The sequence below is a fragment of the Oncorhynchus clarkii genome, chromosome 12, assembly GCF_045791955.1.
Source record: "Oncorhynchus clarkii lewisi isolate Uvic-CL-2024 chromosome 12, UVic_Ocla_1.0, whole genome shotgun sequence".
Lineage (NCBI taxonomy): Eukaryota > Metazoa > Chordata > Actinopteri > Salmoniformes > Salmonidae > Oncorhynchus > Oncorhynchus clarkii.
This window is the reverse complement of record NC_092158.1, coordinates 92832855-92845666: the sequence shown is the minus strand read 5'-3', so window position 1 is coordinate 92845666 and position 12812 is coordinate 92832855. Positions and strand designations below refer to the sequence as shown.

Genomic DNA, 12812 nt, shown 5'->3' with positions numbered 1-12812 from the left:
GTGGGGAGAGACGAGGGAGGGAGGGAGGGGGGAGAGACGGGAAAGGGGGAGGGGGCTGTTTGTTATTTTACGACGAGAACCTCTTCCTCAGAACTAAATGAACCCTTTCATGTCTCCAGTGTCCGCTCTTCTCTTCTGGAAATTAACCACCTTGGTTTTCTGTAAAGCCACGCTCATTCTCGCCAGTCACACACACGCACACACACACACACACACACACGATGGCTGCCAATTCTCCTTGAATGTTGTCTAGTCTGCCTGCTCAGTCAGAATGTTCTCTCCTCCTCCCCTCTCCCTTTCTGTGCCTTTAACCCCTAACCCTACCTTTGTAGGAGCACATGCTGTTCTGTGCCTTTTACCCCTAAACCCTACCTTTGTAGGAGCACATGCTGTTCTGTGCCTTTAACCCCTAACCCTACCTTTGTAGGAGCACATGCTGTTCTGTGCCTTTAACCCCTAACCCTACCTTTGTAGGAGCACATGCTGTTCTGTGCCTTTAACCCCTAACCCTACCTTTGTAGGAGCACATGCTGTTCTGTGCCTTTAACCCCTAACCCTACCTTTATAGGAGCACATGATGTTCTGTGCCTTTTACCCCTAAACCCTACCTTTGTAGGAGCACATGCTGTTCTGTGCCTTTAACCCCTAACCCTACCTTTGTAGGAGCACATGCTGTTCTGTGCCTTTAACCCCTAACCCTACCTTTGTAGGAGCACATGCTGTTCTGTGCCTTTAACCCCTAACCCTACCTTTGTAGGAGCACATGATGTTCTGTGCCTTTAACCCCTAACCCTACCTTTGTAGGAGCACATGCTGTTCTGTGCCTTTAACCCCTAACCCTACCTTTGTAGGAGCACATGCTGTTCTGTGCCTTTAACCCCTAACCCTACCTTTATAGGAGCACATGCTGTTCTGTGCCTTTAACCCCTAACCCTACCTTTGTAGGAGCACATGCTGTTCTGTGCCTTTAACCCCTAACCCTACCTTTGTAGGAGCACATGATGTTCTGTGCCTTTAACCCCTAACCCTACCTTTGTAGGAGCACATGCTGTTCCGTGCCTTTAACCCCTAACCCTACCTTTATAGGAGCACATGCTGTTATGTGCCTTTAACCCCTAACCCTACCTTTGTAGGAGCACATGCTGTGTTCAAAGGTAGTTTAACTTGAATAACAAGGTGAGACGATCTACAGTAGAAGAGATCAGACAATGACCGACACACTGAGACTACATAACAACAGCCAACGTTAACGTGAGCACCTGGGCGGGGGGGGGGGGGGAACTGGGATTCAGGAATGACCTTGTCTGACTGGAGTAGTATAGGGAGAGGTCCAGGAAGACAAGAGAGAAGAAGAGTCGGGGTCAAAGGGTAAAATAAAAAGGTTGTCACCTGTTTGGTTAGGAGAGTGGCTGACCGAGTCCCGAATTGGAGCCATGCCTAGGATACAGAGAGAGGAGGTTAGCGAGAGAGGAGGACAGCGAGAGAGGAGGACAGCGAGAGAGGAGGATAGAGGATAGAGAGAGGGGAATAGAGGACAGCGAGAGAGGAGGACAGCGAGAGGAGGAGGACAGCGAGAGGAGGAGGCCAGCGAGAGGAGGAGGCCAGCGAGAGGAGGAGGCCAGCGAGAGGAGGAGGCCAGCGAGAGGAGGAGGCCAGCGAGAGGAGGAGGCCAGCGAGAGGAGGAGGACAGCGAGAGGAGGAGGCCAGCGAGAGGAGGAGGCCAGCGAGAGAGGAGGCCAGCGAGAGAGGAGGCCAGCGAGAGAGGAGGCCAGCGAGAGAGGAGGCCAGCGAGAGAGGAGGCCAGCGAGAGAGGAGGCCAGCGAGAGAGGAGGCCAGCGAGAGAGGAGGCCAGCGAGAGAGGAGGCCAGCGAGAGAGGAGGCCAGCGAGAGAGGAGGATAGCGAGAGAGGAGGATAGCGAGAGAGGAGGTTAGCGAGAGAGGAGGTTAGCGAGAGAGGAGGTTAGCGAGAGAGACAAAGCATAGAAGAAAAACACCATTAAAATGTTAAAACAGCGTCAGGAAGAAAAGCAGACGAAGAAATAAAGCAGGTTTACAAGAAGAGACAAATACTACAGACAATACTGTCAGCTCTAGCTAAAGGCTAAAGGATAGGGCTAAAGGCTAGAGGCTAAGGATAGGGCTAAAGGCTAGAAAGCTAAAGGCCAGAAAGCTAAAGGCTAGAAAGCTAAAGGCCAGAAAGCTAAAGGCTAGAAAGCTAAAGGCCAGAAAGCGAAAGGCTAAAGGCCAGAAAGCTAAAGGCTAGAAAGCTAAAGGCTAAAGGCTAGAAAGCTAAAGGCTAGAAAGCTAAAGGCTAAAGGCCAGAAAGCTAAAGGCCAGAAAGCTAAAGGCCAGAAAGCTAAAGGCCAGAAAGCTAAAGGCCAGAAAGCTAAAGGCCAGAAAGCTAAAGGCTAGAAAGCTAAAGGCTAGAAAGCTAAATTCTAGAAAGCTAAATTCTAGAAAGCTAAAGGCTAAAAACTAAAGGCTAGAAAGCTAAAGGCTAGAAAGCTAAAGGCTAAAGGCTAGAAAGCTAAAGGCTAGAAAGCTAAAGGCTAAAAGCTAAAGCTGCCGCTTTCAAGGAGCGGGACACTAATCCGGACGCTTATAAGAAATCGGCTCTGAAGCTCATCGGATGTGGCAGGGGGCTTTCAAACTATTACGGACTACGAAGGGAAACACAGCCGCGAGCTGCCAAGTGACGAGGGCCTACCATACGAGCTAAATGCCTTTTATGATCGCCTCGAGGCAAGCAACAATGAAGCATGCATGAGAGCACCAGCTGTTCCGGATGACTGTGTGATCACGCTCTCTGCAGCCGATGTGAGCAACACCTTTAAACAGGTGGCCGCGGGGCCAGACGGATTACCAGGACGTGTCCTCAGGATGTGTACTCAGAGCATACGCTGACAAACTGGTAAGTGTCTTCACTGACATTTTCAACCTCTCGCTGACCGAGTCTGTAATACCAACACGTTTCAAACAGACCACCATACTGAGACAGAGGACCTTGGTGTTGACAGTACTAACCTACTGATAGAGGACCTTGGTGTTGACAGTACTAACCTACTGATAGAGGGCCATAGTGTTGACAGTACTAACCTACTGAGACAGAGGACCTTGGTGTTGACAGTACTAACCTACTGATAGAGGGCCATAGTGTTGACAGTACTAACCTACTGATAGAGGACCTTGGTGTTGACAGTACTAACCTACTGATAGAGGGCCATAGTGTTGACAGTACTAACCTACTGATAGAGGACCTTAGTGTTGACAGTACTAACCTACTGAGACAGAGGACCTTGGTGTTGACAGTACTAACCTACTGATAGAGGACCTTAGTGTTGACAGTACTAACCTACTGATAGAGGGCCATAGTGTTGACAGTACTAACCTACTGATAGAGGACCTTAGTGTTGACAGTACTAACCTACTGAGACAGAGGACCTTAGTGTTGACAGTACTAACCTACTGATAGAGGGCCTTAGTGTTGACAGTACTAACCTACTGATAGAGGACCTTCGTGTTGACAGTACTAACCTACTGATAGAGGACCTTAGTGTTGACAGTACTAACCTACTGATAGAGGGCCATAGTGTTGACAGTACTAACCTACTGATAGAGGACCTTAGTGTTGACAGTACTAACCTACTGAGACAGAGGACCTTAGTGTTAACAGTACTAACCTACTGATAGAGGGCCTTAGTGTTGACAGTACTAACCTACTGAGACAGAGGACCTTAGTGTTGACAGTGCATTCCAGTTGTAGTCTAGGTGAGGTAATGTTGGTAACAGTAGTGGATTAAACAGAGCCATTCCAGATGTAGTCTAGGTGAGGTAATGTTGGTAACAGTAGTGGACTAAACAGAGCCATTCCAGATGTAGTCTAGGTGAGGTAATGTTACTAACAGTAGTGGACTAAACAGAGCCATTCCAGATGTAGTCTAGGCGAGGGAATGTTACTAACAGTAGTGGACTAAACAGAGTAGAGAGCCATTCCAGATGTAGTCTAGGTGAGGTAATGTTGCTAACAGTAGTGGACTAAAAAGAGTAGAGAGCCAGGATGTAGTCTAGGTGAGGTAATGTTGGTAACAGTAGTGGACTAAACAGAGCCAGGATGTAGTCTAGGTGAGGTAATGTTGGTAACAGTAGTGGATTAAACAGAGCCATTCCAGATGTAGTCTAGGTGAGGTAATGTTGGTAACAGTAGTGGACTAAACAGAGCCATTCCAGATGTAGTCTAGGGGAGGTAATGTTACTAACAGTAGTGGACTAAACAGAGTAGAGAGCCATTCCAGATGTAGTCTAGGGGAGGTAATGTTACTAACAGTAGTGGACTAAACAGAGTAGAGAGCCAGGATGTAGTCTAGGTGAGGTAATGTTACTAACAGTAGTGGACTAAACAGAGTAGAGAGCCAGGATGTAGTCTAGGTGAGGTAATGTTACTAACAGTAGTGGACTAAACAGAGCCATTCCAGATGTAGTCTATGTGAGGTAATGTTGGTAACAGTAGTGGACTAAACAGAGCCATTCCAGATGTAGTCTAGGGGAGGTAATGTTGATAACAGTAGTGGACTAAACAGAGCCATTCCAGATGTAGTCTAGGCGAGGGAATGTTACTAACAGTAGTGGACTAAACAGAGTAGAGAGCCATTCCAGATGTAGTCTAGGTGAGGTAATGTTGCTAACAGTAGTGGACTAAAAAGAGTAGAGAGCCAGGATGTAGTCTAGGTGAGGTAATGTTGGTAACAGTAGTGGACTAAACAGAGCCAGGATGTAGTCTAGGTGAGGTAATGTTGGTAACAGTAGTGGACTAAACAGAGCCATTCCAGATGTAGTCTAGGTGAGGTAATGTTGGTAACAGTAGTGGATTAAACAGAGAGCCATTCCAGATGTAGTCTAGGGGAGGTAATGTTACTAACAGTAGTGGACTAAACAGAGTAGAGAGCCAGGATGTAGTCTATGTGAGGTAATGTTGCTAACAGTAGTGGACTAAACAGAGCCATTCCAGATGTAATCTAGGTGAGGTAATGTTACTAACAGTAGTGGACTAAACAGAGTAGAGAGCCAGGATGTGGTCTAGGTGAGGTAATGTTACTAACAGTAGTGGACTAAACAGAGTAGAGAGCCAGGATGTAGTCTAGGTGAGGTAATGTTACTAACAGTAGTGGACTAAACAGTGCCAGGATGTAGTCTAGGTGAGGTAATGTTGGTAACAGTAGTGGACTAAACAGAGCCATTCCAGATGTAGTCTAGGTGAGGTAATGTTACTAACAGTAGTGGACTAAACATAGTAGAGAGCCAGGATGTAGTCTAGGTGAGGTAATGTTACTAACAGTAGTAGACTAAACAGAGCCAGGATGTAGTCTAGGTGAGGTAATGTTACTAACAGTAGTGGACTAAACAGAGTAGAGAGCCAGGATGTAGTCTAGGTGAGGTAATGTTACTAACAGTAGTGGACTAAACATAGCCAGTCTAGGTGAGGTAATGTTACTAACAGTAGTGGACTAAACAGAGCCAGGATGTAGTCTAGGTGAGGTAATGTTACTAACAGTAGTGGACTAAACAGAGCCAGGATGTAGTCTAGGTGAGGTAATGTTACTAACAGTAGTGGACTAAACAGAGCCATTCCAGATGTAGTCTAGGTGAGGTAATGTTACTAACAGTAGTGGACTAAACAGAGCCAGGATGTAGTCTAGGTGAGGTAATGTTACTAACAGTAGTGGACTAAACAGAGTAGAGAGCCAGGATGTAGTCTAGGTGAGGTAATGTTTATAGTAATCTAATCTACATTGTATTACCTGTTAGTAGCGCTGCCTGTCCGGCGGCGGGTCAGGGCGCCACCTGGCTGTGTGGAGGACAGCTGCACTGGGGGGGGTTCCTAGAGCCAAGGGGTCAGTTTGTGGTTAGGGCTCAGGGCTGGGCACACAGGGGCAGGCTGGGAGAGGGGCTGGCAGCTGGCTGGGACCCTGTTGGCATCGCTGAAGATGCTCGGAGTAGTGTGTGTGTGTGTGTGTGTGTGTGTGTAGTGGGGAGGTTGTCGTTCAGATTGGCAGGCCAAGGAGCAGGAGTCTGCCTGGATTTGATATGTTCTGACACTGCAGAGGAGGAGAGGAGGGAGGAGGAAGAGGGAGGAAGGGGGAAGAGGAAGGAGGAAGAGGGAGGAAGGGGGAAGAGGAAGGAGAAGAAGAGGAAGGAGAAGAAGAGGAAGGAGAAGAAGAGGAAGGAGAAGAAGAGGAAGGAGAAGAAGAGGAAGGAGAAGAAGAGGAAGGAGAAGAAGAGGAAGGAGTTAGGTTGGATACTCCTGTGTACTTTGATGTGAGTGTCAGACAACAGAACTTCTTCTACTTCCTCATCCTCTCTTCCTCTTCCTCCAGTATCTTCTAAAACCTTTCAGCTGGCTGGCTGCCTCCACACTTCTCCTGATCCACTGACTAACACAGACGCAACACACTCAGTGACAGTGATCCTCCCTCCCTCCCTCCCTCCCAGGAGAATATCATGGACACCAGGCAGTGTCGCGTCAGTCTGGTAATTCCACACCCCCTCTTGGAGAACAGAATGTGTGTGTCTGTTTGTAAACACGGCCAAGAGCCCAGAGAGGAGAGATACCATAACGGTCACAGGTGCGTTAGTCCCCTCCTCAACTCTGATGACTGTGAGAACAGGGAACTCTAGTCGCTGTTATACAACAGGCTTAGAAAATGATCTGACTCCGTGGCAACAAAACCTCAGAGAGACAGAGAGAGAGAAGCTAGGTGGAAGAGAGATAGGTGTTGGGATGTGGACTAGGTGTTGGGATGTGGACTAGGTGTTGGGATGTGGACTAGGTGTTGGGATGTGGACTAGGTGTTGGGATGTGGACTAGGTGGAAGAGAGATAGGTGTTGGAATGTGGACTAGGTGTTGGGATGTGGACTAGGTGTTGGGATGTGGACTAGGTGTTGGGATGTGGACTAGGTGTTGGGATGTGGACTAGGTGGAAGAGAGATAGGTGTTGGGATGTGGACTAGGTGTTGGAATGTGGACTAGGTGTTGGGATGTGGACTAGGTGTTGGGATGTGGACTAGGTGTTGGAATGTGGACTAGGTGTTGGGATGTGGACTAGGTGTTGGGTTATGTGTTGGAATGTGGACTAGGTGTTGGGATGTGGACTAGGTGTTGGGATGTGGACTAGGTGTTGGGATGTGGACTAGGTGTTGGGATGTGGACTAGGTGTTGGGATGTGGACTAGGTGTTGGGATGTGGACTAGGTGTCGGGATGTGGACTAGGTGTTGGGATGTGGACTAGGTGTTGGGATGTGGACTAGGTGTTGGGATGTGGACTAGGTGTTGGGATGTGGACTAGGTGTTGGGATGTGGACTAGGTGTTGGGATGTGGACTAGGTGTTGGGATGTGGACTAGGTGTTGGGATGTGGACTAGGTGTTGGGATGTGGACTAGGTGTTGGGATGTGGACTAGGTGTTGGGATGTGGACTAGGTGTTGGGATGTGGACTAGGTGTTGGGATGTGGACTAGGTGTTGGGATGTGGACTAGGTGTTGGGATGTGGACTAGGTGTTGGGATGTGGACTAGGTGTTGGGTTATGTGTTGGAATGTGGACTAGGTGTTGGTATGAGGACTAGATGTTGGGTTAGGTGTTGGACTAGGTGTTGGTGTGTGGACTAGGTGTTGGGTTAGGTAAAGGTATGTGGACTGGTAGGTGGACTAGGTGTTAGGTTAGGCGTTAGTATGTGGACTAGGTGTTGGAATGTGGACTAGGTGCTGGTATGTGGACTGGGTGCTGGGTTAGGTAAAGGTATGTGGACTAGGTGCTGGGTTAGGTGCTGGTATGTGGACTAGGTGCTGAGTTAGGTGCTGGTATGTGGACTAGGTGCTGGTATGTGGACTAGGTGCTCAGATCATGTCGTGTCTATAGCTGATCTCTACAGCTGGTGCCTGAGGGGGACATCCATGTCATCAGCACCCGGGAACTAGTTGTTGTTTTGGGGGTTTAACTGCCTTGCTCAAAAGGGCAGAACAGCGGATTTTTCCACATTGCCGGCTCGACGAGTCAAACCAGGGAGAGGAGAGGAAGAGAGAGAGAGAACGGAGAGGAGAGGAAGAGAGAGAGAGAACGGAGAGGAGAGGAAGAGAGAGAGAGAACGGAGAGGAAGAGAGAGAGAACGGAGAGGAGAGGAAGAGAGAACGGAGAGGAGAGGAAGAGAGAGAACGGAGAGGAGAGGAAGAGAGAGAACGGAGAGGAGAGGAAGAGAGAGAACGGAGAGGAGATGAAGAGAGAGAACGGAGAGGAAGAGAGAGAACGGAGAGGAGAGGAAGACAGAGAACGGAGAGAAGGGGAAGACAGAGAACGGAGAGAAGGGGAAGACAGAGAACGGAGGGGAAGAGAGAACGGAGAGGAAGAGAGAGAACGGAGAGGAGAGGAAGAGAGAGAACGGAGAGGAGAGGAAGAGAGAGAACGGAGAGGAGAGGAAGAGAGAACGGAGAGGAGAGGAAGAGAGAGAACAGAGAGGAGAGGAAGAGAGAGAACGGAGAGGAGAGGAAGAGAGAGAACGGAGGGGAGAGGAAGAGAGAGAACGGAGGGGAGGGGAAGACAGAACGGAGAGGAAGAGAGAACGGAGAGGAAGAGACGAGGGAGTGTCTGAAAGAGGCTGAAGACGTTCATGTCAACCCCTGACTGGGTGTGCAGGATTTTGTTCCAGCCCTTCACTAACATACCTGTTTCCAATGCTGAACTAATCATGGTCATTCAGTCTGGTGGGACAGGTGTATCTGAAGCTGATGTGTTTGAGCCGGAGGCCAAGGATACCGGGCTGAGCCGGAGGCCAAGGCTACCGGGCTGAACCGGGGACCAAGGCTACCGGGCTGAACCGGGGGCCAAGGCTACCGGGCTGAGCCGGGGGCCAAGGCTACTTGCGTTACCACGGAAACCTCCAGATAATAGCAGCATTGTGTTGTTGTTGTTGTTGTTGTTGTATAAGACCATGTTCAGAGAACAACACGTTTCTACATCACGTCAAGAGTTTCAAAACTCTCAACAACAACAAAAACACTTCTAAAAGGGCTCTTCAGACCACAGCAGCAGTACGTCTAACCCGAGGCAGAGAATCTATTGGCTCTTCAGAGGGCCAGAAGGGGAGGGTTCAGACCACAGCAGCAGTACGTCTAACCCGAGGAAGAGAATCTATTGGCTCTTCAGAGGGCCAGAAGGGGAGGGTTCAGACCACAGCAGCAGTACGTCTAACCCGAGGCAGAGAATCTATTGGCTCTTCAGAGGGCCAAAAGGGGAGGGTTCAGACCACAGCAGCAGTACGTCTAACCCGAGGCAGAGAATCTATTGGCTCTTCAGAGGGCCAAAAGGGGAGGGTTCAGACCACAGCAGCAGTACGTCTAACCCGAGGCAGAGAATCTATTGGCTCTTCAGAGGGCCAGAAGGGGAGGGTTCAGACCACAGCAGCAGTACGTCTAACCCGAGGCAGAGAATCTATTGGCTCTTCAGAGGGCCAGAAGGGGAGGGTTCAGACCACAACAGCAGTACGTCTAACCCGAGGCAGAGAATCTATTGGCTCTTCAGAGGGCCAGAAGGGAAGGGTTCAGACCACAGCAGCAGTACGTCTAACCCGAGGCAGAGAATCTATTGGCTCTTCAGAGGGCCAGAAGGGGAGGGTTCAAACAGAGGACAGCCAATAGTGTCAGTCCTGGTAGATTAGACATCAATAGAATTCTAAAAACTGGGTATTATGTTGATTTTTATTATTATTCTGCATCTTTTTAACCAGGCAAGTCAGATAAGAACAAATTCTAATTTCTTTGTTTACTGAGGGTGCTATCCTCAGATAATGGCATCGTTTGCTTTCGCCGTAAAGCATTTTTGAAATCTGACATATTGGCTGGATTAACAACAAGTGTAGCTTTAATTTGGTATATTGAATGTGTGAATTGTATCAAAGTAAAATTTTTATAGTAATTTATTTTCACTGGATGTTGGCCATTTATCCCCGAGAGGTTAAGAACAAATTCTTATTTTCAATGACGGCCTAGGAGGGTTAACTGAGTTAACTGGGTTAAGTGGTTTAAGTGGTACCTTGTCAGCTCGGGGATTTGAACTTGCAACCTTTCGGTTACTAGTCCAACGCTCAAACCACTCGGCTACGCTGCCGCCCCATGTTGATGATGTCAAATATCAAAAAAAAAAGGTTCTTACCTGTCGACCAGCCCCTGTATCTTAACCTCCGTCCTCTTCACTCTCTCTCGCGCTCTTCCATCCACTGTTCTGTCTTCTATGGGCTGGTTCCCTGTAGTGGCAGAGTGGGGAGGGGGGGAGACGTTAGGTCTATTACACCACACAAGGGCCTTGTGTTCCTGGGGGGGGGGGCGGCTCCGACTACTGGGCCCAGTCTCTGGGGCTCCTGACCAGAACATGTTTCTATTCCGTAATAGGGTGCGCCCTACCCCCTACGTCGTGCACCCTACCCCCTACGTCGTGCACCCTACCCCCTACGTCGTGCACCCTACCCCCTACGTCGTGCCCCTACGTCGTGCACCCCACCCCCTACCCCTACCCCGTGCACCCTACCCCCTACGTCGTGCACCCTACCCCCTACGTCGTGCACCCTACCCCCTACGTCGTGCACCCCACCCCCTACCCCTACCCCGTGCACCCTACCCCCTACCCCGTGCACCCTACCCCCTACGTCGTGCACCCTACCCCCTACGTCGTGCACCCTACCCCCTACGTCGTGCACCCCTCCCGCTACCTCGTGCACCCTACCCCCTACGTCGTGCACCCTACCCCCTACGTCGTGCACCCTACCCCCTACGTCGTGCACCCTACCCCCGACGTAGTGCACCCTACGTCGTGCGCCCCGCTCCCTACGTCGTGCACCCTACCCCCTACGTCGTGCACCCTACCCCCTACGTCGTGCACCCTACCCCCTACGTCGTGCACCCTACCCCCTACGTCGTGCACCCTACCCCCTACGTCGTGCACCCTACCCCCTACGTCGTGTATTGCTACTTTTGTCCAGGCTCTGATACTTGGTTCTGGGTTTGGAGCCTTGTTTAATCAGTCTGGATGCACAACTTTTATGTGACAAGACACTTTTTTTTTTAATAGTTGGCAAATTTCCAGAACGCCCCCCCCCCCCCCCCCGAAAACGTTTTCAGTCTAACCCCCGTCTCTGCCTATAAAGAGGGAGAGTTGGAGGGTGAGGTCTTTCTGAAGCAGGTCGAGCGTGGGAACTCAAAGTTTGTTGACTTCAGGGTCACCAAGGGAACAAAAAGGCCAGTCTGACACCAAGCAGCTTCACGGCACTACTGCCCCCTCCACCACGGCTCAATACTTAGGCACCACAAGTCCTACTGCCCCCTCCACCACGGCTCAATACTTAGACATTACAACACACCACAAGTCCTACTGCCCCCTCCACCACGGCCCAATACTTAGACACTAAAACGCACCACAAGTCCTACCGGCTGCTCCAGGGACCACGGGGTCATAACGGTAAAGTCATACCGGCTGCTCTAGGGACCACGGGGTCATAACGGTGAAGTCCTACCGGCTTCTCCAGGGACCACGGGATAATAACGGTAAAGTCATACCGGCTGCTCTAGGGACCACGGGGTCATAACGGTAATGTCCTACCGGCTGCTCTAGGGACCACGGGGTCATAACGGTGAAGTCCTACCGGCTGCTCCAGGGACCCACGGGGTTCAACAAAGCCATAGTTCAGTACTTAAAGCGGTTTTGAGGTCATGTTTTGGTTTCGGGTAAAGCCGGGAAATTAAAAGGCATTCAATGTTCCTGGCATTGTCTGTTGTGACAGAATTGTTATGTTGGGACACGTTTCCACTCTGATGTGACGTTTGTAACCATGTGGGTAGGTGGGAATTTACCAGATGTGAAGTCATAAATACCAGCTGAATGCATTCATGAGATATGAACTCATTGGGGCCGAACGGCTAATGGCCAACCAATCATATCAATCATAAACTGAAAGTACAACCCCCCCCCCCCCCCCTCCCCAAATAGATGCTGTTATGAATGTAATTTCCTTAGTAGGGCGAGGTCAGAGGTCACCACGCGGGAGAAGTTGGTGATCGTCAGTTTTCCACTTGGAGAGCCGTAATTTTTTTTAAAAATAGTACAGTTTGTCCATTTTCAGATGCCGTAGCCAGTATACAGAACGTGGGGGGCCTCACCCCCCAGTCAGAACAGGGCATCCACACTCACACCATGAACAGTAAGTCAGTGTCTGGCGGCGCGTGGCTAATGTAGCATTCAGCCATGATGACATCAGCCTTCATTAGCATGAGGATGATGATGTCACAGAGGCTGGCTGCTGGTTCCTCTGTCCAGGGAAAAGTCCTCCTGATAATTAGCGCAGGGGGTGAACTACAGGCCCGTAGGATACAGGCCTATAGGGGGTATGTTATACAGGCCTATAGGGGGTATGTTATACAGGCCTATAGGGGGTATGTTATACAGGCCTATAGGGGGTATGCTATACAGGCTACAGGCCTATAGGGGGTATGCTATACAGGCTACAGGCCTATATATAAATCACAATGCAAAATAAGGCTTTTAGTTCACGGATATATGAGCAGATGTGAATCCATTTGACCGTCATGTTGATCTATAAAGCTGGGTTTCCGTTAAGGAAAATGTGCCACCGGACAACGTGACCAGGAAGATTTACATTTAACAAAAAACGGCCGCCGCATGAGAAATTTACAAAACACGCAACTCATTCTCATTCTTGAAACTTAGAGGGAAGATCTAAAGATGCAACAACTATGCTAATATGACTAGGATCATC

The 12812-nt window shown here is 49.6% G+C and overlaps 2 protein-coding genes across 2 annotated transcripts in view; one reads left to right on the top strand and one right to left on the bottom strand.

Annotated features, from left to right (window-relative positions):
* Positions 1–12812, bottom strand: part of LOC139421669 (trinucleotide repeat-containing gene 6A protein-like) — a 105419-nt gene that overhangs the window by 76717 nt on the left and 15890 nt on the right. Inside the window, exons 3-5 of the mRNA XM_071172762.1 lie at positions 10199–10289; positions 5796–6092; positions 1390–1437 (exon numbers count right to left, since the gene is read on the bottom strand). Coding sequence (XP_071028863.1) covers positions 1390–1435 — 46 coding nt within the window. The 5' untranslated portion in view covers positions 1436–1437; positions 5796–6092; positions 10199–10289. The remainder of the gene's footprint in view (positions 1–1389; positions 1438–5795; positions 6093–10198; positions 10290–12812) is intronic.
* On the top strand, positions 2764–11744 carry LOC139422608 (splicing factor 3A subunit 2-like). The gene is made up of 3 exons (XM_071173753.1): positions 2764–2884; positions 10435–11041; positions 11651–11744. The coding sequence occupies exons 1-3, from the start codon at positions 2764–2766 to the stop codon at positions 11742–11744; spliced, it is 822 nt and encodes a 273-aa protein (XP_071029854.1).